The 26,062-nt window shown below is 37.4% G+C and overlaps 2 protein-coding genes and 1 long non-coding RNA gene across 5 annotated transcripts in view; 1 reads left to right on the plus strand and 2 right to left on the minus strand.

Annotated features, from left to right (window-relative positions):
- Positions 1-3,577: 3,577 nt before the first annotated feature.
- On the minus strand, positions 3,578-6,576 carry LOC116298347 (uncharacterized). 2 transcript variants are annotated; one of them, XM_031706763.2, is made up of 6 exons: positions 6,432-6,576; positions 6,045-6,136; positions 5,520-5,556; positions 4,572-4,880; positions 4,113-4,391; positions 3,578-3,954 (listed from the first exon to the last, which is right to left on the minus strand). In XM_031706763.2, exons 2-6 carry the CDS (start codon positions 6,090-6,092, stop codon positions 3,623-3,625), a joined length of 1,005 nt encoding a protein of 334 aa, XP_031562623.2. In that variant the 5' UTR covers positions 6,093-6,136; positions 6,432-6,576; the 3' UTR covers positions 3,578-3,622. The 2 variants fall into 2 exon arrangements, with proteins under 2 accessions (XP_031562623.2, XP_031562625.2); XM_031706765.2 differs by having other exon boundaries at positions 6,045-6,147; positions 6,432-6,543.
- A 6,231-nt stretch (positions 6,577-12,807) lies between these two features.
- LOC116298311 (polycystin-1-related protein) overlaps positions 12,808-26,062 on the minus strand; it is a 42,807-nt gene continuing 29,552 nt past the window's right edge. For both annotated transcript variants that reach the window (XM_089036941.1, XM_089036942.1), the window contains 24 exons: positions 25,940-25,990; positions 25,751-25,846; positions 25,231-25,314; positions 24,718-24,837; positions 24,547-24,628; positions 23,984-24,087; positions 23,532-23,601; positions 22,895-23,147; positions 22,387-22,471; positions 22,012-22,167; positions 21,484-21,602; positions 20,217-20,327; positions 19,866-19,998; positions 19,454-19,528; positions 19,025-19,143; positions 18,695-18,808; positions 18,481-18,601; positions 18,242-18,343; positions 17,765-17,905; positions 17,338-17,475; positions 16,774-17,004; positions 16,520-16,605; positions 15,736-15,844; positions 12,808-15,576 (listed from right to left, as the gene is read on the minus strand). In XM_089036941.1, the coding sequence (XP_088893067.1) occupies positions 14,305-15,576; positions 15,736-15,844; positions 16,520-16,605; positions 16,774-17,004; positions 17,338-17,475; positions 17,765-17,905; positions 18,242-18,343; positions 18,481-18,601; positions 18,695-18,808; positions 19,025-19,143; positions 19,454-19,528; positions 19,866-19,998; positions 20,217-20,327; positions 21,484-21,602; positions 22,012-22,167; positions 22,387-22,471; positions 22,895-23,147; positions 23,532-23,601; positions 23,984-24,087; positions 24,547-24,628; positions 24,718-24,837; positions 25,231-25,314; positions 25,751-25,846; positions 25,940-25,990 (3,972 nt within the window). In that variant the 3' untranslated portion in view covers positions 12,808-14,304. The remainder of the gene's footprint in view (positions 15,577-15,735; positions 15,845-16,519; positions 16,606-16,773; positions 17,005-17,337; positions 17,476-17,764; positions 17,906-18,241; positions 18,344-18,480; positions 18,602-18,694; positions 18,809-19,024; positions 19,144-19,453; positions 19,529-19,865; positions 19,999-20,216; positions 20,328-21,483; positions 21,603-22,011; positions 22,168-22,386; positions 22,472-22,894; positions 23,148-23,531; positions 23,602-23,983; positions 24,088-24,546; positions 24,629-24,717; positions 24,838-25,230; positions 25,315-25,750; positions 25,847-25,939; positions 25,991-26,062) is intronic.
- On the plus strand, positions 17,316-24,805 carry LOC148906917 (uncharacterized). The gene is made up of 5 exons (XR_016121145.1): positions 17,316-17,450; positions 22,125-22,179; positions 22,883-22,962; positions 23,703-23,775; positions 24,723-24,805. It is a non-coding gene; the product is annotated as an uncharacterized LOC148906917 (long non-coding RNA).

Genomic DNA, 26,062 nt, shown 5'->3' on the forward strand with positions numbered 1-26,062 from the left:
CAATGTTAAATAATTTTATATGGATATCTGAGATCTTCGTGGTCTCGCTCGTTTATTCACCATTTTCCATACATTGGTTCACTGGTCAAACACAAAGCGCTCAAGGGAGGCGCCAAGGTACTTTTCAAAGGATTGTTCAAATTTGAACCTTGCAACCTCGACTGAATGCTTTGTGGTTTGACCAGTGAACCGATGTATGGTAAATGGTGAATGAAACGTATTGATCACACTTCACAACAACTTCAACACCTGGGTTCAAACCATTTACTCATTAAACCATAAAACATCTTGTAGTTGTTTTAACAACTAAAAACATGTTAGTTTTAGTTTAATTAATTTGTCACAATATAAAAATACACTTATTTCAATAAAGTTAGTCACCTGAAAAGCTATAAAGCTGAGACCGACAAGGATTATGGGCAGATACATTTTACATGTTTTAACCGCTTGATAACTGTTGATGGACTTGAGATCTTCTACCAGTTACAAATTCACCTCCTCTGAGCGTCCTCAACTGCTGCAGTTTGTTTCAAAAGCTTTACTTGTTGGATATTAAGCAATTATTGGGTGAGGTTGAGCATGATATCGTAAATTATCAAGACCGAGGCAGTGTTATCTGCCGAAGCCGAAGGCTGAGGCAGATAACACAGCCTCGGTCTTGATATTTACGATATTATGCGATACCGAATTCAATAATTGCTTTATTATACATTTTGTATAACATTAACATGAACATTAAATTGTAGAGACAAGAATTATGAACGCCATGATGTAGCGTGAAAAACGCAAAAATTTTAATTCAAAAATATTTTTGGAATTCTTCATAAAATACATGAAAATAAGTTAAGGATTCCTTAAATAATTGTTTTGTACATAATTCTGGAAATAAATACACATAATGAATAAAAACAAAGCTACCACAGCGTGAGCTTGAATGAACTTGACATGATAAATGTATTATCTGTAGGAAAACCTACAGATAATACATTTATCATGTCGAGTTCACACAATATCGGGGATTGGCTGAGGGCTCTCGACCAATCAGATTTGAGATACTTAGTAAAATGTATAATAATAAATATTTCCCGTGATTATCAGCGATCACAGCTTTCTAGGTTTTTGGACTATTTTTTTTATTGAAATAAGTATATACATTTTATAAAACTTGAGACATACAAATCTTGTGACTTGCGAAGAAAACAGAACTTTCGTCCCAATTGATATTCCCTCTCCATACAATTTACATACAGTACAAACATAATAAAAAGAAAAAAATTAAAATTAATCAAAACTCAAGTCTAAAACATTTTAAGATGGTAAGTAATGTTCCATTTTGGAAGCAAAATGGGTGGTCACAAGTTCCTTACATTTGGAAAGGCTTACATCATTTATTTTAAAATGTATTGGTAGCGAGTTCCATAGTTTGATAGATCTAGGTAGAAATGAGTTAAGGTAATAGTCCTGTTTGAAGAGATTACGTTCTTGGAAATTGTTTTCGTAGTAGTTTCTTGAGGCAAAATTAGGTTTAGATACAGGCTGTAGACATGACTGCCTACTTTTGAACGTTCGATTTGAGCCCACGATGTGCGCGCGCTCAAAAACCGCTGAAAAATCTACAAGAATTCATTGAAGAACCACGCTCGTTTTGAGCTTCAACAGGGCAAGCGACCCTTAAATTTGCACGGGACTCTATTTTTCAATAGCTTATTTGAATAAACTTTTAAAAATCTAGGTTATATCTACATTTTAGAAAAAGTTAAATATTCTAACATTCTAAAAAATAGATTTTGTAGGGAATTTTGTTCGACTTTATGCGGAACTACAAAATATGACAAATCAATGTATCTTTTTGTCTTTTTGTCGAAAATATCCACGTATTATTGTAGAATGATTGACTAGCTTTCACTCATGCAATCATAGAGAATGCCAATAACTATTATTTTACGAATCTTAATTTTTTCTAATCACTTCCGATGATGCAGTTTTTTGCTTCAAAAGCTCGCGCGTAGGCTTCCATTAAATGCTGATTATCTCGAAAACAAGCTCGGGACATCCAATTTTTCTTTCCAGATTTGGAATCAGTATTAGATTTCAATTCGGAAAATCGAAGTTTTATAAAAAGTTTAATATTTTTTGGAGTTTATTTCATCGTGTCTTAGTTTATGCAGAAGAATTAGGTCAGTTGCCTGTCGTATCGTCTATATTCAAGAGATAGGATGTCCAGTATAAATAATCTGTTAGTATAAGTCATATCGTCCGGATAGTTCAAGATAAACTCTGTAGCCCTTCGTTGTACATTTTGAATTAGTTAATAATTTGGAGTTTTTTAGTATACGGTGACCAAAGACTTGAAGCATATTTTGGCTGAGGTCTCACAATAGCTAAATAAAGATGTTTACGAGTTCTTGCATCCGTAATTTCTCTACCACACACACGCTTTATCAAACCAAGACACTTGTTTGCTTTGCGGAAACACATTTCCTCAACATAATTTGCCCAGGTGAGGTCTGATGATATAATAACTCCAACGTCTTTTGTGTAGGGCGCGTTAGGCAGATCTTCATCGCCGATTTTGTATTTTTTTATATCAGCCTTAATTCCTTTCTTGTGCATATATGAAACTTTACATTTCTCAACATTGAATTTCATTTTAAAATCGACACTCCAGCTATAAACACGGTCAATATCCCTTTGCAAGTCTTTGTGATCTGAATCCGATTAGATGACTTTGTATAGTTTTGAATCATCAGCAAATAAGGCAAGTTTAGAATCACCTAGAATATAATCAGGCATATCATTAACATACACAAGAAAAAGAAGAGGTCCAAGTATGGATCCTTGAGGAACCCCAGATGATACAGATAACCATTCGGAGTAAGAACCATCAATAACTACACGCTGTTGCTGTCAGTATCACTTAGATAATCAAGAAACCAGTCGAGAAGTTCACCAGTGATACCGTATTTCTTTAGCTTGGAAAGAAGAATATGATGTTTAAAAAAATAACAAAAACAAAAAAACAAAAAAAAAAAAAAAAAAAAAAAAAAAAAAAAAAAAAAAAAAAAAAAAAAAACAAAAAAAAAAAAACAACAACAAACAAACAAACAAAAAAAACCTTGATAGTTATGTATATACTTTATATAAAATTGGTCCATGCAAAGTCAGTGCTCAAACGAATTGATTCATATACAGATTTTTCTCATTTTGATCCTTTGAGTTGTTTTTATATATTCAACTGCTGGTTGCTTCCATCGTCACTTTATATAAAGGGATCGGACACTTCCATGCAAATGAATATGTCTCAATTTCAACGTGAAATGGCATAACTGAAACTAAGCAGTTTCAAGATTTTTCTTGCGTTCTAAGCCGAGTAATTCTTTACCCAGGGTACCTTGTCCAGGCTTGCTACTAATACCCACGGGCAATAGTAATGTGGGGAGTGGGACATCTAATAATCTGGAGTGTGGCGGCGTGAAATTCCAAAACAAAATTTAAAATTATGGGAATAAGTTTCCTGTATTCGAAGAAACATATCAAGGCTCCATTAGGAGTGGTTTTATTCTCAAGCAATAACCAATTCTATTAATCTCTTTATTTGCTTTGTTAATCATTCACTGAGGAATTACACAAAAGCATTTCTGAGCTCGTTATCCATGAAAGTGCCTTTCTCGGATGGTTTGCAATTCTCGTTAAATGGAGGCCATTTGAAATCTGGGTATTTTTTACGAGCTCCTTCTAAACTATAGCAGTATACTATTCCTGCATTTTTTGTCTGCATTATGTTGTTACACCCAGCAGCTTTGGTGGTATCTGCGATACCGATGGCATTTTCTCCTAGAAAAACGATAGACTGCTTGGCACCAGGATCGCAGACCGCTTTCCAGTACCATCTTGGTGCCAGAACTCTTTTGTTGAGCTTGATGATATCACCCATTAAATTTCTTGCTTGACCACCTGCGAAGAATTTGAAAGCAGATGAGATGTCGAATACGACTTGTGTTTATCGAAAACACGAAAATTCGGTCGGTCAGCGATGACACCTTGGTAATGAGAAGTTTTCTACACTTTTTTACTTTACACACTTAGGCAAGACTTTCACACATAACACTTACCAACTCCAGTAAAGACATAAACATCCCTTTTGTCGTTTCGGGCACTCGTCCTCACAGCTTCCTCGAGTCCTGCCCAATTTTTACTGTTGAAGTTTTGCCATTGTGGTGCAATGTTGGTCGTTATCATGGTCAATAAACGCTGATCGTCGTCAGTGAAGTCCGCATTTGGAGTCAGATGTCCCTTGGCGCAAAAATATTGGTTCTGGATATCATAGTTGTCGTAGAGCCCTTTTTGGCTGTAGGGGTCATAGTCCGCAATGGTTGCCTGTGGTTTTGGGGCTGAAAACATTAAAGTATCAGTAAAATTTGGGTATGTTTATTGACTATCAAGACAGGTGGATCAGAACTAGTAGAGGCTGAAGGGCTCATTTCAGTCTCAATGTGGCTGGGATGAGAACGAGAGTTATATCCCCCTACCCTACATTTCCCATATGCAAAATGAATATGCAAAAGTATTACCAAACGTTCCTACGTCTGCCCTCCAGTCAGTGTCTCTTCCAACACCCTCGATGTCTTTCCTCACTATGTGACCCGTGAAGTCTGGGATAAGTGTGTTGGTGTTGTAGCAAACAGCAAATTGTGCTACAGGTGGTGCTGTGCCATAACAGAGCTGCACGGCTGTTCCTCCTTGTCCTTTACATTGGACTGGTCCACTCAGCACCGCATCTTTGCTTCCTGATGCAGTTGTCCACTTGGTGAAAAGACACTTGTTGATGTCATTGGCAAATGCGTTATCATTGTCTCTCTTCCATGGTTGTGCGTGATGCTCTATTACAAACAATGACATAAAGAGGGTCGATTTTTTTATCCATGACTGCCTTGTATCGAAGAAAACATATTTGGAAATAATAAACATCCACGCTATTTCTGGTATTAAAGACTTAATTGACTTAGTTGCTGTGCAACTTGCTGCGAGCCGCGAGGCGAACAAAGCTACTACTATTGACGGTTTCCCTGTGTTTCATTGGGATCCCTAGATCCTAAATCCTAGTGCTAGATGCCAGCGGGGTTACTTCGCTTAGGTTCTGCTTCGATAATCATAGACAAGCCAATCGCCTTCTTTTTTTACGATCTAATCATGTCAAACTTAAATAAATTTCTTGCTTAAGTATGTCAAGAACTGTTTTGAGGGATATTTTCTGAGAAGGCAATCCGGTGTTATTTTATGAGTTTTCGTTTGTATAGGCAGGGACGGCGGAGCGGTTTTTTTTATTGGGGGGCTCAATAGTGACATTGTATGGCAAGGTGGGGGGCTGAGTTTAGTGAAAATGTATTAAAATTTCACAAAAAGCCCCCCCGGCTCCGCCGTCCCTGATAGGACAAGAATATCTGATGATTGAAAATATGATCAGTTCTTAAACTACGCGACTGGATCACAATTGGTTCTCTTGTGTTATACGTTCTCACCTCCAAATTTCCTTTTGAACTCCTCACTTTTACCTTCCTGCAAAAATAGGATCAAAAGAAAATACTTGGCAAATGAAGTTGCTATCAGATTATTTCAGATAAAACTAACACAAACATAACCCAACATAATCTTGTTCAAAAAAGAAAAAAAAAAAATCTTAGTATCTTAAATTCAAGAATAAGGAAAAGGACTTCGTGTTAGAGATGACGTCATCACCACGAGCGCGCATTCACTAGTGCTAATTAAACTCATGCGTAGACAGGGCTCCAACAAGTTCAAAGCACGTCGTTAAACAAACAATTAAACGAATTAAAATGAATAAATAAATGGATATATATATAAAACTAACGATACTACTATTGATGATGATAAAACAATAATAATAACAATAAATGATAGTAATAATGATGATGAGTGCTTTCCATCCCTCCTTCCGTCCGTCTAGATACCTCTCTTCTCTCTTTCTTCGAGTTCGTTAAGTACAATAAGAGTAAATGAGAGTTGATCCGAAGCTTTCTATTTACCATTTCGTTGATAGACAATAAGGCAACCACCACAAATAACAGCATCATATTGATATCAAGGTCTTCGATGTAGCATATATCTTAGCTGCACTCTAAAATTAAACTAGAAAGTTAACAAGTATCGAAATCAAGGGTTTTAGTTCACTCGTCTCTAACTCATGGGTAGGGGTCTCGGGATTGATTCCTCAGTGGACTTGCCATCGTCAGCCAGTGACTGGACTTAGGTTCTACGTTCTTTCTCTCTCGCTCTCTCTCTTTTTCTATCTGTAAAAACCCAACGCTGGGTACCTAATTCCGCTTGGAAGTTAGCCGTGAGACCAGAGGTTGCATGTTTCAGGGTGATAACAAAATTGAGAAAAATCAACAAGTTCTAAGTTTGCTTTTTACCTGTTCTGTTGGTTCAGTAGTATTCGTTGATCACTCTTGTGAATGCTAGTATTTTGCACCCAGACAAGCTCATATATATGGGCAAAATAAGTAGTATCCATGCATTTGTCATCCGAAATGATTGGCAGACGCAAACCAAATATTGAACTTTGAAAACTTATGAAATAATGCTGTTTTTTTTAATAACAATTAAAAAAAGTGTGGTTGGTGCTTTTAGATGTCTTCTTTTTTGGTAACTGTTCGTAAAATGTTAAGAGAAATAAGACTTGCTCGAAGAAATTATTCCTTAAAATTTCCAGATGTGTACAAAGGGCTTTTATCTAAACATTGCATTTAACCGTGCAAGAAGCGTTTAAGAAATACGATCTAAGAAAAGATCCATAAAAAGAGTCACCAACACGTGGTTAATTCATCTCGTGCGGCGGCCTGTCATGGAAACTAATCAAATCGATATTTTTCCATATTCTTCATAAAAAATGTGGCTTCTAGAGGTGTTTTTGTTCTGGTGTCTATAGTCTTTATAATTTCAAGGAAAATAAGACTTGCTCGAAGAATTATTTGCTTAAAAGTTTTCGGTCATGTACAAAGGACTTTTATCTAAACACTGCATTTACTAGTAACTGGTGCAAGTAATATTTAAGGAATACGATTCAAGTAAAAGATCCATAAAAAGAGTCACCAGCACGTGGTTGATTCTTCTCGTGCGGCGGTCTGTCATGGAAACTAATATTATAATATTTTTCAATATTTTTTCATATACTTCATGCATGATTGTGGCTTTTAGAGGTCTTCTTGTTTGGTGCCTATAGTCTTTAAAATTTCAAGAAGAATAAGACTTGCTCGAAGAAATAGTTTCTCAAAGTGTTCAGGCCGGTACAAAAGGCGATTCAGTCCTATGGGGAAAAAAGTAGATCAGCTGCCGCCCCGTTTCTCAAAAAAAAAAAAAAAAAAAAAAAAAAATCCTTATGATCTAGGAATTACGGAAATACTATGCGAAGCTATGGAAACGAAATCTTACAAGTATTTTTTCTATATATTTTATAACTGTATGTGACTTTTATATATCTTCTTTTTTGGGTGATGGATTTTAGAAATTTCGACAACAAGAATAAAGACTTCTTTCGTTCAAATACAAATTTTTCTTAATGTTTTAATATTTTCAGGCTGGTAAAAATTTTCAATAACCACGTGTTTTGTGGGTGTTAATTAATCCAAGAAAGAATAAAAAAAGGCAATCAGACAAAAGGAATGTTTTTTTTTTTTTTTTTTGGTGTCAAATTCAAACTCTGCTTCACATGGGGGAAAGGGTAGATTGTCTGCCATCGTTTTCTAGAAAAAAAAAAAAAAAAAAAAAAAAAAAAAAAATCCTTAAAAGAGGCCGTCCGTAAATATCGACTATTGTCAGAAAAAATCAAAAAGTTCAAAATTTTATTTTCCTTACCAGAAGATTGCATTAGTTGAGCTGATTCTCAGAAGAAAAAAGAAAACTTTTTCTCGCCGAAAAATGACATTTTCGGTTTTCCTCCTTCCAGGCGGGTTTTCATGGGGCGGCGGAACAGGGGGTCCGGTAATAATATTTTAATTTTCTTGTAGACGAAACATTGCTCTCTTACCAGGATATATTTTTGAATCTATAGGGGATGTAGAAATGGCTGAAAAGATGCCCTGATTTTGATGTATTTTTTCGTACTGAAAAAATGTCAAAGATTCAAAAATTCACTGAATAATAAATTTTATATCTATAACTATAATGCCAACTATTATTTGTTCTATCAAAATGTTGTATTGGTTTTTTGTTTCCATTGAAGGAAATTTTTTAGAGAGTTTATAACGAGGCGTACTTTTCACCCTTGAAAACCCGCCTAGAAGGGCAAAACCGAAAATGTCATTTTTCGGCGAGAGAAAAAAAAAATTTTTCTTCAAGTTTGTTATTTTTTTCCTGAAAATAAGCTCGACTAATGCAATCTTCTAGTGGAAAATAAAATTTTTAATTTTTTGAGTTTTTTCCGACAGTTTTTTCCGATCTCTTAATGATCTTTATCTAAGCAAAATAAGACTAGTAGCTCGGGAGCAATGCCATGGAAACGCAATCACAATAGTATTTTTCTATACATCATATAACTAAATTGTGGCTTTTAAATGTCTTCTTTTTTTGGTGCCTATTTCCTTCTAATTTCAAGCGACTCGTTAGAAATGAAAATTTGATTCTGATATGTTTCCAGGCAAGTACACACAAAGGGCTTTTATCCCAGCTTCGCGCCAAATTTACCAACGTGTTTTGTGGTCGTCCTTGATTAATTAAAAGGAAAAAAGAAAAGAAAAAAAAAAAAAAAAAAAAAAAAAAGAAAAAGAAAAAGAAAAAGGAAAAAAGACAAGAAATTAAAAAAAAGAAACAGCCTAGCTGACAAAAGGTACAAAATATCAAAATCCTATTGATGTATCTTTCTTTATAATATAAGATTGGAAAAGTCATTTTGATAATAATATACCATATCAATCCAAGCTGGACATGAATATAATTATTGACGGGTGGCGTTGTGGTTCACGTCCGCTCTTTTCTCACCACTGTGGTCCGGGTTCTAGCCCCCGGCTCACTGAACGGATCATATGTGTTGAGTTTGTTTGATTTGTTGTTCTCTCCCTTGCCACGAGGGTTTTCTCCGAGTTCTCCCGGTATTTAAATCAACATGCATGTGAGTTGAGCGTTGTATGTAAAAATAGAAAGTATTGATAGTTTTCAACCATTTTCAAGAGAATTAAGACACGGCGGCCATGTTGGAGGATATAACAAAAGAATTCATTGACAATTCTTTTGTTAAAGTCCTCCAACATGGCCGACGTGAAAACCATCAATTGCGTGTGGAGGGAACCTTACGCAAGAGGAGTACGGCGAGTAAAATATAAGTTATATTTACAATATATATAATATTTTGGTAAACGCTTGATTGCTTGACATTATTCTTTTGGTTTGTTTGTTGGTTTTAAGTGGCTTATGCTATAAAAACGTTTCAAGAGAAGAAACGTTAAAGCTAAAAGTACCTACATTTTGTATTTTTATGTATCACGCACTTATTGATTTGAGCCCATATCAAACAAGACGTGTAACCTAAGCCTCGGCTACGTTCACCCTCCCCAACTGAGGATCAAATAGCCGAGAAATCACTTACGTACTACAGAACATTTTTCTTAGTTTTTCTTATTCATGAATCATGACTATGGTGAAGCGATAATCAAAACTTTTTCTTTTTCTTTTCAACTCTGGTGTTATTATTTCTCACCCTGCACCAGCGCGTCCAAACTCACAGCCCGTGGCTATTCTCACGTTCCACATCTCCCCTGGGAAAACGGGTGACGACCTTATTCGCCCATCTCATAAACACCTTCGTTCATACGGTCTTTTATACTAGTAAAGGACAAGTCTGCTTTAAATTTTTCCCTTGTCATCGCTGCACGTACTTCAATTTCTTCATATGAGTCAAGTACCAGTTCTTCCTGTACAGGTTCAGGCCCAAACAAGTTTTTCAGCCTCCTGGACGCTGAATCCAGCACATTATAGCTTGTATGTTGGTCGCCGTGTGGTGACTCACTACGATTCGGTTCCTTCTCACTATGGGTAAAGTAGATTCATGTGTGTTTTGGATACTTTTTGTTTTTCTCATGTGACTCGGATATTTTAGATTTCCGCCTGCCATTGTATTTTTCACACGTGTAACTTGTATATTTTATGGGTTTTGATGGGCGGCATAATATGGCTCGGATATTTAGGTTTATGCATGGCTCAAATATTTTTGGTTTTTGTTTCGGCCCTCAGGCCGAAACAGTCACTACATTCGGTTTGCCGGACCATAATAGTCTCCGTGCGTGTCATTTAGCTGTCAGAGTTTTGGACCTAATCCAATCATATGCCGTTTCCATCATAAGCAATGGGAAAATGTAAAACATTTCACCATGCGGAGTATTTGGGAGGGTTGCGTGAATCTTCTCCGAGGTAGTTGTGTAGACTAAAGTTATGCCCTTTCGCATGACGCCATTTTTTGGGAAAAAAATATAATATTGATTAACCCTACGACAATGCGTATTTTATTCCTAAGTCAGTATCTAGGTCCAAGTCGCCAACTAGGTAAGTCATTGAAAAGTTATCCAAAAGCTTTTGTGATTGTGCGGCAACAGTCTCAGCTACCTGTGAGCATAAGCTGAGAAAGCTGGTGAGTTTATCTATGTAACTAACAGTTGATGCATATATATTTTGTGAAGCAAGCTTCCGATATGTTGTAGCTTCGTGCGCATCTGAGGACATGATTTTGCTATCAGCTATTATTTAAATTAGGTCCTATAAACAAACAGTGCGTACTTTACAACTTTAAAGATAGATTTCTATAAAATCATCAGCTTTCATTTATTAATACTCTGATTTAAAGTATAATTTCTTGGATTCGGTAATATTTTTGAAGCACCAAAAGATGTAAATTTTGAGTTGATTGGTGACGGCGCACTGGTCAAAGACAAGCCTTGTATCTATTCGTTCGAATTGAGACTTTCGCATTTTCTTCAAGCTACGATATAAGAGCTAAATACATTTACCATAAATGTCAAAGAGCAGAATGAAGATTTAAAAAGTATCCTACATTCAACATAGCGCGTACAGTAATGCTCATGTGCCAAAATATTTTGCACCAAGTACTCTGCTCTCTGCGATATACTCAATCATTGTTCATATCTATTGTCGGATCTCTCATTCGTTCGGCGAGACGTTATATGTACGTACGTTGTTTCCCCCCAAAACACTACGATGTTTCAAAGCAAGAACCACTAAAATCTCCAAAAAACTTAATTACGATGTATTTCGTCCAAGAGAATTTTATAACAAATGTTTCCATCGAAATTTGCGTAAGACTTTGCAACGTGAAAGCGTACCGCGAGATCGCTCTTGTCTGCCATTTCCAAAATACAGGAGACCCAATCATTACCACAGCAAGACCAAAATTCTTTATTCAGCAATGCCACACAATAAATAGATAACGGGCCGAAACATCATCGCTTTCGAAGCGATATAGGCTTGTTACACGTGTGGTTTGGATATTTTATGCATTTCGCTCATGTAGCTCAGATATTAAAATTTGAATTTTCACCTATTTGGCTCAGATATTTTAGTTTAGTTTTTTATCATGTGTGGTTTGGATATTTTTACGTTATGCGTTCTGGCCCGCTAATCGTTATTTGTGTGAATAAAAGATTTCGCGCCTTTGTGATAAAGTTTGTTTGCTTTTGGTTCAACCTTTTTATTCGCCTGTGTAGCTCAATTTTATTGGCCAGTATCGCATAATTTTTTCAGTCAATTATGTGACATGCAAGTTGTATTTTCCTCTGCGGTTTGGATTTTTTTTTTCCATTTCGTTTCCTCGCCCATCGCCAAGCTGCTCCGAACGGGTTGTCCTATGATACTCTTCATTACTCTTTCCCTTTTCCAGGTTATTTTGGGTCGGCTTTTTTTCCTTCACACCGGATAATTTATAACGGCCGGTTTTTTACTCCTTCAGGCTGTTCTTCTCTGCATAAGAGCTAGTGTTGAGTTTTGAACCATAAGGTTGCACAAGAACGTTATGGCATGGTGTTGAACTGGGAAGGGAAAGAGCCCTGTGTTGCTGCCCCGAAAGTTTGGATGGACAATACACGAACTTTGAATTCGACCCCTCTCGTTGCTTTCCTTTATTGCGTCTTACAACTTTGTTACAAATAATCATGTGTTCACTATATACTTTGAGTTTTGGGGAGAAGTATCCGCGTCTTGTGAGTAGTTAATTAAGAGGGACGAACAGGCGGTCAGGAGAAAGAAGTCGGCTATCCCATAAGACGCCTAGAGTGATGGTGCAGAATTCAAATATACATGTATTTCAATAAACGGATAGGTCATTCCGACATGGAAATGGATTTGGTGAATACAAAGAGCATTGAATCATTCTCAACACGAAGGTCAGTTTCGCTGACGAGATTAATAAGAAGAAACACAAGTTATTCTAGCTATTCTCGGATCTTGGAATGACTTATCGCTGAATCTCCTATCGCTTTTCGCCTATTACCTATCGCATATGGCGATGGCAAAGTTTATTGAAATAGGTGCACAATTAATAGAGTGCAAACAATATAACCGTGAAACTTTAGTATTACTAAATAGCACAATTTCATGCAAATTCCATTTTTTTCTATTGTTTGATTAGCACTATTTTGTACTATTTAGTAATTAGTGTTTCACGGATATATTGTTTGCACTCTACCGTAATTTAATATTCGCTATTGGCTGCTCCCATCATCTCGGTGCGCAGTTTTCATATTGCCGCAGACTGGGAAATACTAACCCCTAAATAAACACAAATGTCAATAAAAACAAAATGGTTTTATTATTAAAAAATATATGTTTTCTTTTAACGAATTCTTTTTTAGCACATAAAAGTCTGTAATGTATTGCGATAATATTTAAATCATGTTTCTTCATTAGCTATTCAGAGCTATTTGATATCATTAATAAAATTACATTCATATAAATATATATTTTATATAATATATTGTTTTAGTGTTATATAGAATACATTTATGAAAAGTTAATCGGTTCAACGGAGGAGGACGATAAAATTCCTTATTCATGAATTAATTAATGAAGTGACATCAGGGCCCAGTTGTGCGAAGCCTGGGTAGCGCTATCCAACGGATAAATCCTATTTAGTGAATAAATTTATTGGATAATAGCATCGACTTATCCACTGGATAAGGATTTATCCGCCGGATGGCGCTATCCAGGCTTCGTACAACCGGTCCCTGGAGTTAGCTTGTTCAAGATGGCACTTGATTTTAAAATTTAGCCCGAGTACCTTTCGTTCATAAGCTCATGTTTCTTCAATTTAAAGCAGGGGACTCATGTTTAAGGCACAGAAATAAATGCCATTTTGGAAAAATCTAGGCGCTGAAGCAGTCCCACGATGCAATGCAATGCCAACTCGACCCAGATTTTCCCTCAACTTTGCAATGGATAATAGTGGTTGCTATTTAATAAATAAGTTTCAAAAATAAAAATGATCTGTCGTGAAGATAAAATTTCAAATTGGCGGCAATTAAATCAAGCGCATTTTCACATTTCCATCAACATATTTTGTATTATTTTGATATACGTGTATTCTTTATATAAAGCTTTATTTAGTTTGTGCAATGGAATGCCTTCCCATTCTACCACTCTTTTCATTGCTACGCGCTGATTGAGAAAACAGTCGCGATAGTAATATCTGGCAATTTTGTAAACTGAAAGTTTTACCGAAATTTTTGTCTTTTTTATGTATATTTATATTTCTTTCTATTATCCTGCTATTATCCAGTTAGTCACTTGCTTCGCCGGTCAGTAGGCTAGTCACTCAAGCAATGGTTATATAAGGTTGCGCTACCTATTTCCAATTGTTTTGCGAAATCAAATGAACTTGGTTACCAATAACAATAATAATTATGATAATAAAGCGTAATAATGTTTGAACATAATGCCTCCATACATGTACTGTATTTTAGCTGCTTCACGCTAAAATGTTCGCTTTTTCCGCATGTTTTAGGTATGAAGACGAATACTCTATTAATATATGATAATCGTTAAATACTAAGAACGGATACTTATATTAATATTATATCATCAAGACCACCCACGTCTCATGTAGGTTTCAAATCAGAATTTTGGGCGGCATGGCTGTTAGAGCGCATACCGATGTTAAATGTAGGCACTGTTACTTTCTTTAGTCACGGCGTTCCTTCGTATTTATGCTAAGTGGCGAGAGAACAGACAGAACAAGTACGTACGTAAGTACACGTACTGTATTCTGTACTTTGACTCCAAGATGCGGTTTTATGGTTTAATATGTTTGCATTTCAAATCCATAGGTGGCTCAGGATCCATGACACACTTTTCCTTTGTGGTGCTAGAACGTATTATTGGCTTCGGTCTCCCATCTTCCCCCTCGATGGACACAATACTGGTCCCTATTTCTGCATTCATGCAGATATTTTGTATCAACCCAGGAGGAGAAGTTTCGGAGTCCATTTGGAACCCAAGATTGTCCTCAGCTTCGAAAAAATCTTGTGAATGGACACCGAATCCTGGTTCAGACGGTGACAGGGGTGGGATATCTTCTGTGAACGAGTGAATTAAATCTGGCTTATCAATACGTTGATTCTCATCGAACATGAAGGCATTTCTAAGACGGCTTGTATCATACCTTGGGGTGTCATCACTGGAAGAGCTTGACCGTCGATTATAAGAAGTACTTTGTGAAGGCAGGCTAGATTCCCTTCTTAATGCTTCGAGATGGCGCTTTTCAGGTGGATCAGTATCGTTACTCATGGGTGCCACAGAAGTCTTCGGTAACAAACTTAATGCTCTTCGATAGCTGTATTTTTTGGACGACTTGCTTTTCGCTTTAGCTGATTTTCTATCCTCATTATCTTCAGAAGTGGTCGAATCGTCTACATTAGCCTTAGAGCTATCAGGTACCTCGCATTCTAGTGCAGCTTCGGGAAGTAACATCTGCCCATTTCGGATTTTAGGCTTTCTAGTCAATGGGTACATATGTTTTGGCTTCACAAACTCTTTTGTTAGGCTTGGCCGCCGACTGCTCATTGAAGTCCCAGAAGAAGACTGCAGAACCCTAGACTCGACTTTCAAGTCTGTCGAATACATCGCACTGTTGTCGCTGTTTCTTCTGTACAGCTGTTTTGGTGTCAGCTTGGATTTCTGAAGTGCTGCCAATTTCATCTGTGGTGAATCCGACTTGTCGAAGTTGCGTTGCTGTTTAACAGAACTGGTCTCCGAGATTGTTACGGTAGAGCTATCTTTAGAAATCTTTCTTTCTTTTTCAAGGTCAGTCAAGCCTTCAAGGTTGGCAGAACCCAACGAGAAGAAGCTCTGGTCACTTTCATATCCGCTGCCACAAAATTCATTGTCGGTTACTGGGAACCCTGCACGGTAGAGGTATTCAACTTCTTCGTCGCCTTCATCTCCAGAGAGAATATCTGAGGAGTATGCCAGTTTAATGGCTTTTAACCCTCCAGTGCCAGCAAGATTGTCTAATTTAAACAGCAGTTCTTCCATCTGGAACTCAACTTCATCACATGCATACTCCTGTGGATACATAGTAAGTATGACTAATAATAAATATCTACTAATAAATGCAATGGTTAAAGAATCTGATGACACGAGCAATCCTATACAAATACAGCTTATTATTTTTCTAATAACTATTAATAGATTATCAAACGATGTAATGACAAAAATACTGACCACAGGTATAATTTGTTTGCCGTCAGTGTCATCTATATCATCTAAGTCATCCTCGTCTGACTCAATATATTCATCTTCAATGCTTTTGGCCTTGCATAAACCATTATATCTAAAGTAAACGAAAATGTTTTAACAGGCCATTCAATAGCAAAGCAAAGCAAAGTGAAATGATTAATGGGTAATGTTTAAAATTACGAAAATGTCGATTGGCCTATCATTGACTTTGCCTGTTTGATACGGTGGTTTGTTTTGCAGGTAATAGTGCAGTTTTCGTATGACTGTGAAACGTTCACGGCACGACCACGGTCGTGACACAGCAAGGGATACGCCAGACAAATCACATTGCACGAGAATTTACTCTCCATCCAATTAAATACCCGGAACACGGCATAAACACGGCGCGGACACGGTCACGCCAAGATCACGGCACTTTTAGACATTGCGCGTGAAAAAAATCAGCCAATTAAAATTCTAGAAAGTATCACGCTTACGGCACTGAGCTTTTCGCAGTCATACGAAAACTGCACTAACTGTTAAAAACAGCACGTCATATGGTTCTCAATACCATAACAAAGTAATTTAATTTCATTCCGTTTTGTCTGACTTAATAACCATGTGGAAACCATTACCCTAGCAAAAGAAAGAACGATTGCCTGCAGTATTGTATTTTTTTATGGGACCACCTGATACTTGAATCAGTTTACTTGCAACGTAGCGCGCGACAACGTCAAATGTGGACAACTGGGTTTTCATTACGAGTTAGTGACAATAAAGGAATACTTACAACTCTAGAAGATACTTAATGACTACGTGCGTTGAAAAGTGTCTTCTTTTTGAGGAATGATATGACACGTTGTACAGGGAGACACTCTGAAAAATATCAATTAAGTTTTGATTGATAGGAGGGCAAGTGGAAGAGAGAAATTAAAAAAATTGAAAATTTTAATTAAGCTATGGGGTTCACTATTGTTCTTCACTGACTAGCGTATGACTAGCCTCGTGTTCACGCGTAAACACAAAATCTGATAACCAACATACCAGTCCTCTTAGAACAACGAACAAGCCACCAATGTACAATGCCAGGTAGAGAATGCTGAAAACAGGCCTGTCCACATAGAACGTATCTACGAAATGACCTTGACCAACAAGTCTTAACAACCCACTGGTATAGATGAAGGAACTTCTGAATGTCTTGAAGTTTGAGTTTAAACGTCCAAAGATTAGATATCCGGTATGTGAGAACGTTAGCACGAATATGACGAAAATTACCTGGAAAGAAGTGAGCGTCACTTCGTTAGTTCAGATAAAAGGTATGTTCAAATGATTTGTATAAATCCTAACTATCTTGGCTTCAACTTTTTATGTGAAATAGACCGGCATATTAACTATATTGTATTTTTTAAAAAAGGTCGAGTCGCCATGTTGAAAAACGAAATAGTAGGCTTTCAGATCTTTTACGTTTCATGTGAAAGCTACACCCACCTCCCCCTCACAAATAAGGCTTATGTTCCTATGGAAAACATTGCAATTCGCCTAAACGTGAACTGAATTTAATCTTTGTCAAGTAGCCATTACTGTTTATTAATCATACTTCTTGCTTACCATTAGACCAATAAGTTGGGAAGATGTTGCCGATAAAAGATAGCAGAATCTTTGCACGAATTTGAACACTGTCAACAGATGAACGAACTTGGCAACCAGCATGAATATCAGAAGTGAGTACAATGCAATTAACAGTTCCTAGAAATCAAGGCAGATACGAGTTGTTAGAGAGATCAAGGATGGGTCTAGAAAAAAATATTACTTGGTCTTCGTGCAATAATGTACTCCTTGTCCAGGGATGGTTCAGCAATGGGAGGTATACATCATACCATCTGGCTACCTCCCTCCCCTATCTCATGATATATGTCTTTTGAGTTAGGCCATTAGCCCAATTATTTTTGGGGTTCGTATTTAATGGATAGTGATACCTCGTTCTCAAACAAAAGCGTAGGAAAGAATGTTTCATTCTTTTTGATGAATACCATACCTGGTTGCGATAAACAACTGTCCCAGCAGAGTAAACGTCATCATGAATTTTGGTCAACATTTCACGGAACAGATTATAAAGCGACACAGACCAGTAGATATAAACTATAACCGACAGACTCGATAGTAACAAGCAGCATATCTAAAAAAAAAAAAAAATTAATGACACCTTCAATTAGTGGGTCACTCTGAGTTTGCAGTCCTAAGCCTTCTATTTAGAGGCACTGCTTTATGATTCACGAGAAATAAAACGAAGCCTAAATCAGTGATTATCCATATCATCACTTGATTCAATTATGTCCCAACTGCAAATAACGGCTTGGGCATAAGCAGTGTTTGTAAGCCTTCAAATAACAGGGTATTTCGTTTTGTAAAGACAACATTGCACAGGACAGTCACTATATGAATCCTGGTGATTATGATCATCAAGTCACAGGCAGGCTATTACGTTATGTTTGTGCATAACCATCGTACTTACAGTCAGGTATTTCGCAATAGACTTGAAAAACTTTTTCTTCATCACCATCAACATAGAAAACTCGTGATACAGATATAAAAAATATGTCATAACGAAAAGGACCTGCAAGAGGATAAAGGTATGAATGTAAGGTATTTTTTTCGAAGAGGAGGTTTAATATCAATTTACCATTGTGACGAGGGTTCAATATTAATTATCCAGACTTCGACCAATTTACGACACCACACAGTTTGAGTTACCTTGCAGACTTTCAAGACAACATCATGAGTAGTGTCTTTAAGTGTGCCTCTAAACGTATGGACTTGGATGTTGATCTTGGGGACACCGGAGAGTTGACCAGTTATCTCCCATGTAACGGTACTGAGGATGGAATAAATTGTTGTCACACAACTAACTACATTTACAAAGAAATGATACAAAAGGAGATACACGTGTCTTGTATTGAAAGTATACCTGAAAACGTCCCGTGAAGGCGAAAAAATGACAAATTCAATGGATATGTGTTGTGTATGGCTAGACACCCAGCCCATACTTGTTAGCTGTCGTACTGTTTCCATCGCCTTTGACCTACAGATGTTTTAAACACAAGTTATCATAATTATTTCCTTAGCATTAAAGATTGTTTTGATATTGATTATTTGAGATTAAAAGCTAGAACGAACGAAACAACGAACGAACGAACGCACGAACATAATTACGTAATCGTGCATACGCCTATTAAGTAATGAAAAAAGCCCTTCATAGGACATGTTATCTAAAAGCACGCTGTCAAACAGTTCTTACTTTGTTCTGCTCAACTCGATACTCCTCCATCTGCCTTGATCAAACGCACCTGTCCACCAACACATTATAGAGGAATTTCCTTCAGGTAACTGACTAGTTGAGGTATTTGTAACACACATCTAAGAAATAATAATTAATAATAAAAATAACGCATACCTATAAATATCAAAAAGTTCTGCAATTTGGTTTAAGGGTATAAGAGAAGCAAGGTATTCCCTTGAAGATGTTCTAGCTATTCGCGCAGCGCCAAGTTTCGGAAGTTCATAAAGAGTTTGCGAAGGGGATGAAGTTATCAATAGAGCGTTTCCACGTGACGTCACGGCGGTACACCAGTATGGATGTACGAGAGTGAAAACGCTCAATACATCCACTCTGCAGGTATTACTTATGGATGATATGGATTACACTATCTTGTCTGTGGTAACATACCTGACGTTCTATTGCTTTGAACTGACGAATACGAATTCTTCCAACCAGCACACTCTGGCTGTTTTGAAAATAGATCTATGAAATTTTAAAGGCGATTCTGTTAGTTACATGCCATTTTGTAATTGGGAAGCTAAAGTTGGCAGTCGGAAATTTGATAGCACTTAGAAAAGATAACAACGAAAAAGGAACAAAAGGTGAAGGATAAGAGAGAGGTGAGAAATGAGACAAAACAAGAAAAAGACAAAAGAGAAGAAGACGACAGAGAAACAAAAGCACAAGAAAAACCAGCTGGACAGGAAAGAAGTACAAGGACGACCATGGAATACAAGATCCAAATTACTTTGTTAGGAATGGTGTTTTAATTTACTAGGCGTGTTGTCAAGGTCGATATCTAGTAACAAATAAAACTTACTTCAGGTGGTGTAGTGTTTAGTGAGCTCCACGCCATGGGTCTCCAGTACAACACTTCCACAATCCTGTCATGATTATCTTTCCACCACTGATCCACTGTACGGTGGGAGAGGTTGTTTCCTTCGTTCCCTCGCCTGGGAAAAAACACACAAGGCCACAAGGTCAGGGAAAAGGAGAGGGGAGGGCTGAGACAAGAGGAAGGAGTGAGGAGGGAAAGTTCCTTTTAGTTTCCTCTTTCCTTTCCCTTCCCCTTTCCTTAAGGATACAAACGCTTACTGTATCAGGCCAGTTTTGCAGAACCTTTGGTTAAGATAACTATTACTGAATGGCATTGCAATAACCAACTAATTACCCCAATATGGTTTTCTGCACGGTATTTTGGATGTCAAAAGCACAGCCACAGTAGAGGCCACCAACAAGTAGACAAACCAAAAGTAATAGTGCTATTGATAAGAGGAGTTCTCTGCAAGGAAGGAGAGAATAACATGTCACACACATTTTGGTACATTTTGGGAAGCATGGGTGGCGTAGCGGTGAGAGCGCTACGAGTCCCCACGAGCTCGGCGTTGAATGTGAGCTGAGCTGTTTGTTGGTTCTCTCCTGTGCTTCGAGGGTTTTCTGGGTTCTCCGGTTTTCCTCCCTCTGCAAAAACCAACTACTAAATTCTAATTCGATCCTAGGAGATGTTCAAGATAGGGCTAACCTCTATATCTCCTTTCGCACTCACTGATGCGAATAATTTAGTGTTGTTTTTTTAGTGTTGTTTTTACTAGAGATAAGTTGAGAATGAACTTGTCAATTGCTCCAGACGAAACCATACCATTAGATTCCATATAATATTTTCAATACGAATGTCATTCAGGGGATGATTGAAGGGGTTCAAAGTCCTGTCCCAGTGTGCATTTACTCCCAATATTTAGATGTCTGGAATGTGAAGCTTGCGGGATTTGATGAAATGCACAAAAAAGTTACAAGTAATATTCCTTTTCATTGTGATCTCCCTAAATGAGACGTTATGGCTCTTGGAGCAAACAATGAGAACATACATGGTTAAATTATAAAAGTAACAAGCTATATTCCAATTCGAACTTTAAGTTGCCTGTACCCTGACACTGATCAGCTCGGAGGATGCTGCAGGACCTTTCGGGATTTTTGAAATGTTGAGAGCTTTTAATTATTTCACTTTTAGCAGGGGCGGCGGAAGCGGGGGGGCCGGGGGGGCACTGGCCCCCCCCACTAGATTTTTTGGGGGGCCTGGCCCCCCCCAGAATATAATGCCTCACACACACACACACACACACAAAAAAAACGCATGAGATTTGGTTATGATTACCATTATTTATTATTTTGATATTACATAATTTTTTGATCTAAAAAATATACGATATATTTAGCGACGACTTGCATCATTTTTGTGTCTCTCAGCACAATTGCAAGTGGTTTAATGCGCGCAAAATATTGCTGATTGAAATATCACACATACACGTTTGTAATCAAGCTAAACAGGGAGGGGGGGGGGAGTCATTTCAAGGTACCGTGAAATATTGGAGTGCCCCCCCAAAATTTTTCAGCTTCCGCCGCCCCTGTTTAGTTTAACTTTCAATCTTTCATTTTTTTACCTGAAGTAACTGTTTATGGCTCGTTCACGGTCCTTTTTCTCATAAGTGTCTGATAAAGCGCTTTTCTCTAGTGGCTTCAGGAATTTGAGATATCGTTGGTGGCGTTTCATCATGAGTGCCTGCGAAAGAAACATTGTTAAATGACTAGCCTCCTAGTCATGGGTATTGGTTATTTCTAAAGAAGATGAGGAAAGCAGAGGGCGCATTTGTTTGCTTTTTCTTCTATTGACTATTGACATAACAGTCTGGATGGAGATGATTTGTGAATGACAGGACCGACTTGCGATCTATAGGTAAAATTCTAAGAAAAAAAATTTAAAAAATTAAAAAAGAGAGGCGAGGAGAGGTGAAGAGAGGAGGGAAAAGGAGATGGAGCAGAAAAAAGCAGATGGAGCAGAAAATAGAAGAGAAGAGAGTATAAGAGAGAATAAGAGATGAGAGGAGAAAGAAGGAGAAGAGATAAGAAGAGAAGAGAGGAGAAGAAAATAGAAGAGTAGAAAGGACAGGAGAGCAGAGGACTATACTCACTTCTTTTAAATTATTGTGCGTTCGATCAAAGGCAAGATTATTGTAGAAAGAAGGGAGCTCCTGGAAGCCTTCATCTTGATCTTCATCATTGACAACATCCTTTTTGTTTGCAGTTCGATAGATTGACAAGAGTGTGAACACGAGAAACGCCAACACCTAAGATAGAAGGTAACAAACCAAATCTCTTGTTTAATAGTCCAAACAAAACAATACGGAACAAAATGTTTTTTGGCAAAGTTGGAAAAGCGCACAAGGTTGGTGTGTGCACCGTGCTCCGTTCATTAATAAAGCACGATTTTCGTCCAATCATAGCACGTGTACTATCTAAACTATATAAAAATGTTAACAAAGAGAATGAAAATATTTTTTTAGTACCATGATTGGTTGAGATATGAAGAGCGATTCCACTAAAGATATGCATAGGGACTGAAGCCAACGATAGGACTTATCTCTGCCAAAACTGAAAAAAAAAAAAAAAAAAAAAAAAAAGAACCAAGAGTTTAATACATTTCACTTTTACTAAAGACGTAAGCCTAAACAGAACGACATTATTATCAAACTGTTACCAAACAGTTGTTGCTGGTGAACAAAGAAATGAGACACAAGGGAATGCCAGATGACTGACCTGAGATGCAAAGCCAGTGGTTTTTGACGTAAACTCAGAAAAGAGCAGATAATACAGAGAAAATACTTGACAACTTATGATGTTAAAATAACTTTTATCTAGATATCGTGAATGACATTCAAATTTGACCAGCAATAGAAACGGAAAATAAAGGCGAGGCTGAACTCAACCATTGTTTCTTTGTCTTCTTCGTCCAAACTCCCGTCCTCTAAATTGTCTCGTTAATCTTACGCTTTGTTTATTTAGTTGTCAACATACCTCACTCCATACCACATGGTGAAGAATGCTCCAGACAAAATAGTTGCAAAACAACCAAACCATCCAAGGTAGACAAAGTAGAACGACAAATGGAAGCTTTTCCTCGCACCATATTTTACCTCCGATTGGGGAAACGATCCCGAGCTGTACGTAGAACATGACTGGTCTTTGTAGTTAGACTCAATATCAGCAACCTTGGGTTTAGTGGGCCAGGGTGCTTCTTTTGAAGCCCCCAGGTCTTCATTTGGTGGATCTGTAGTTGGTACAATGGTTGACTTAGGGGATTATTAACAGTCTCAAGATAACTCAAGAAAAATGTTCTGTCCTACAAATCATACATCCCAAACATTAAAAACATCCTTCCCAGCTCTCAGTATATGCATTTTTACTTTTGGCGTATTCCCCCACCCTCCCCATTGTAGAGATTATTTCTTTGAGGAATAAAACAAGACTGAAAGGAATGACACGTGACCTGAATTTGGAAAACATTAAGCCCGAGGTAAAGACGATTATTTGCTCAAAAAACGTCCATATTGAGCCACTTTTTCCACCCGAGGGCCTCAAGAAGCAATACCCCCCTCCCCAACCATATAAAATTGCGACGCGATTTTAATACCTTTCTGGACGAAAGCATTACCTGAAATGGATGACATTTCGTCATCTAAGGAGTTTGTGGCAAAGAAAGAATCCAAAGAGCTCCGCTCACTCTGAAAACAAAAGAAACAACATCAGCACCCACCACAATCAGTGTTTCTTCATATAGTTAGTTTTTTGTTTTGTATTTAACTGAGTTCTACAATTCCAACAGATGTCGTTATTGAGGCAAATATCGAGGAAAACATTTGAGTACCAAGAATACAAAATGGCGGAAGAAGTACGAGGTATGAAATCGATGACTATGATGCGAGGTATGGTGTATGATGTATATTAGACAATTAAGGTGGTCATCACTGCCACTGGCAGAAACTGAACCCGGTGTTTCTTCACGTCCTCGGTGATTCTTTTACTTATTTCCGATAGTGTTTTGTTATCATGATAAAATGTGGACCGGAGACCATCATTTCAAGTAGTCATCCGAGAAACACATACCATGTAAGATGGTTGCCACCTCATCTTGTTTCCCAAACTTTTTAAGTATAGAAGTGTTTCAATGGTTTGGTCGAGGAGCGATAGGTTATCTTCATCAGGAGTAGCTGTAAGCAATAAAGAGCATTAAATAACCTTATATTAGATACACTCATATACTCACTATAAGCTACAGGTTAACTAAAGTTAGAACAACGAAGACTTGGCAGTTAAGAGTCGAAGCGAAAGTCGACAAATCATAGTTTGTGAAACTAAACTTCAAGGACTAGATTCTAAGAGCTCACTTGCATTATAGCATCGACATTTACTACCTCTAACAGAAACCCTTAGTAATCGCCACTTGTCTTCCTGTTCTCACGAGGAAATACAAATTTGAATAAGAAAAAAAATTCGGAAAAAAGTGAAAAAGTAATAATAATATGATAATAATGTCTATCATGAGTACTGTTTCACACTTTACCACTTTATCTTTGAGATTAATGAAAAAAATCACGAAGATAACAATTTGTTAGAGAATGGGAAACGTAAATGGATTAATATAGAACCCCAAAATGTAAGTGTCTTACCAGAGTTCATCGGCAGGCAAGTAGTGTCTGTTATGGGGTCATCTGTTGGTGATGGGTGCACTCTGCGTTTCTGGCCTGAGGGCTGTGGATAGAATATATATAATACAACATTAGATAAAAGAGGATAGGAGGGAACAAGGGAACAAATAAAAACAAAAAGTCTATTATTACCTTAGCGTATCTGAACATAAAGATCCATATGAGGTTAACTGGCAAGACAATGAGACTGCAAACTATTCCTAACACCACAGTGTTCCAGGTGATGTCAAGGAAACCAAGTAACTGAAGAGGCTGATGAAGAATGTTAAAGTTGTTTATTGACAAGACCATGGTTAAAAAGATTAGCTACTATTTTACTTTGTAAATTCGTTAAGTTTTTCTAATGGCTATTGAAAAGTAAATGAAATATCTGACAATGACAAAGACCAAGAGAAAATGACGCATTTCGTTTGGAAGTTGATCCAATTTGATATAAACGAAATCAGTATAAGACAGAAGTATAAGTATAAATAGAAAGAACAAATATGATATTGATCGGAATGACTAGACACCTTCATGGAAATATTGTCCGTATATTCCAATTAGTGTCCCCCCATCCCTTTACTTCCGCATCAATCATCTAGAGTCATCAGGACCTGTGCATACAAATCGATGTATATATTTCGTACATTAGCAATGTTATACCTTAGTATTACTATCATCTGTCTTGTACCAGGCAGCACTCACACACAATGTACTCATTATCAGTGACAGGCAGCACGTCAACCGCTGCAACACAACAAAACAGTACATGTTTTTATTTAGGATTAGTTTTTCATCGCACAGCAAATATAGACTTAACCATCATTTTACTCATTCAGACCACATGTCATTTGCTTTAGCATTACAGTGTGAACACACTTTTTTTTCGGTCCACGTGTCATTCCCCTGAGTATTATGCTATTTGGTCTCAGTATAGACGCTAACTGGGACCATTTCACAATGTTTCATTCCCACGGATGTTGAAAACATAATCAGATCTTGGCTCCCTTGCTCACTCCTGATTGGCTTAGGCTAGATCGCTTTGATTTTACTGTACATCGTGATTGGTTATCTGTAAAAGTGGTCCCCGTTCGTATCTCCGTACACGGACGGTAACCCTTGAGAAAATGCTCCTGAGAGTTCAAACAATTTTCATTTACCAAACCCGGTTCTAATGACTTGCCTGTGCGCGAGAGAAGCGACTTCTTGGAGGCTTGCCTGCGACGGATAACCATAGATGATAATCCACGAGATACTGAATACAACTGTGATAAAAATACTGAAACAGAGAATCGAGAATGAGTCAGATGGTCTAGTTATGGTATAGAGCTTTCTGGATGGTCTGAGCGGGTAGAGTGTGGAAGGTACCCACCTGTAGGCGGTTTTCCTTTAAACCAGAGTTGGCCATGAGTTCAACATCAATCTAAGTAAACAAATACATTGATTCAGAATTAAGTTGAGAATAGCTGAGACTAGTTATAATTCCACGACAAAC

The sequence above is a fragment of the Actinia tenebrosa genome, unplaced genomic scaffold, assembly GCF_029948245.1.
Source record: "Actinia tenebrosa isolate PJP-AT-01 unplaced genomic scaffold, QUT_ActTen_1.0 PGA_scaffold4__44_contigs__length_22323623, whole genome shotgun sequence".
Classification (NCBI taxonomy): Eukaryota; Metazoa; Cnidaria; class Anthozoa; order Actiniaria; family Actiniidae; genus Actinia; species Actinia tenebrosa.

Excerpts from the sequence above, each read along its gene's own strand:
- LOC116298347 (XM_031706763.2), bottom strand. The coding sequence starts at position 6,092 with ATGATGCTGTTATTTGTGGTGGTTGCCTTATTGTCTATCAACGAAATG. Across the intron at positions 4,881-5,519 it reads GTTCAAAAGGAAATTTGGAG|AGCATCACGCACAACCATGG; the intron begins GTGAGAACGTAT and ends TGTTTGTAATAG. Across the intron at positions 4,392-4,571 it reads GGCAGACGTAGGAACGTTTG|CCCCAAAACCACAGGCAACC; the intron begins GTAATACTTTTG and ends TAATGTTTTCAG.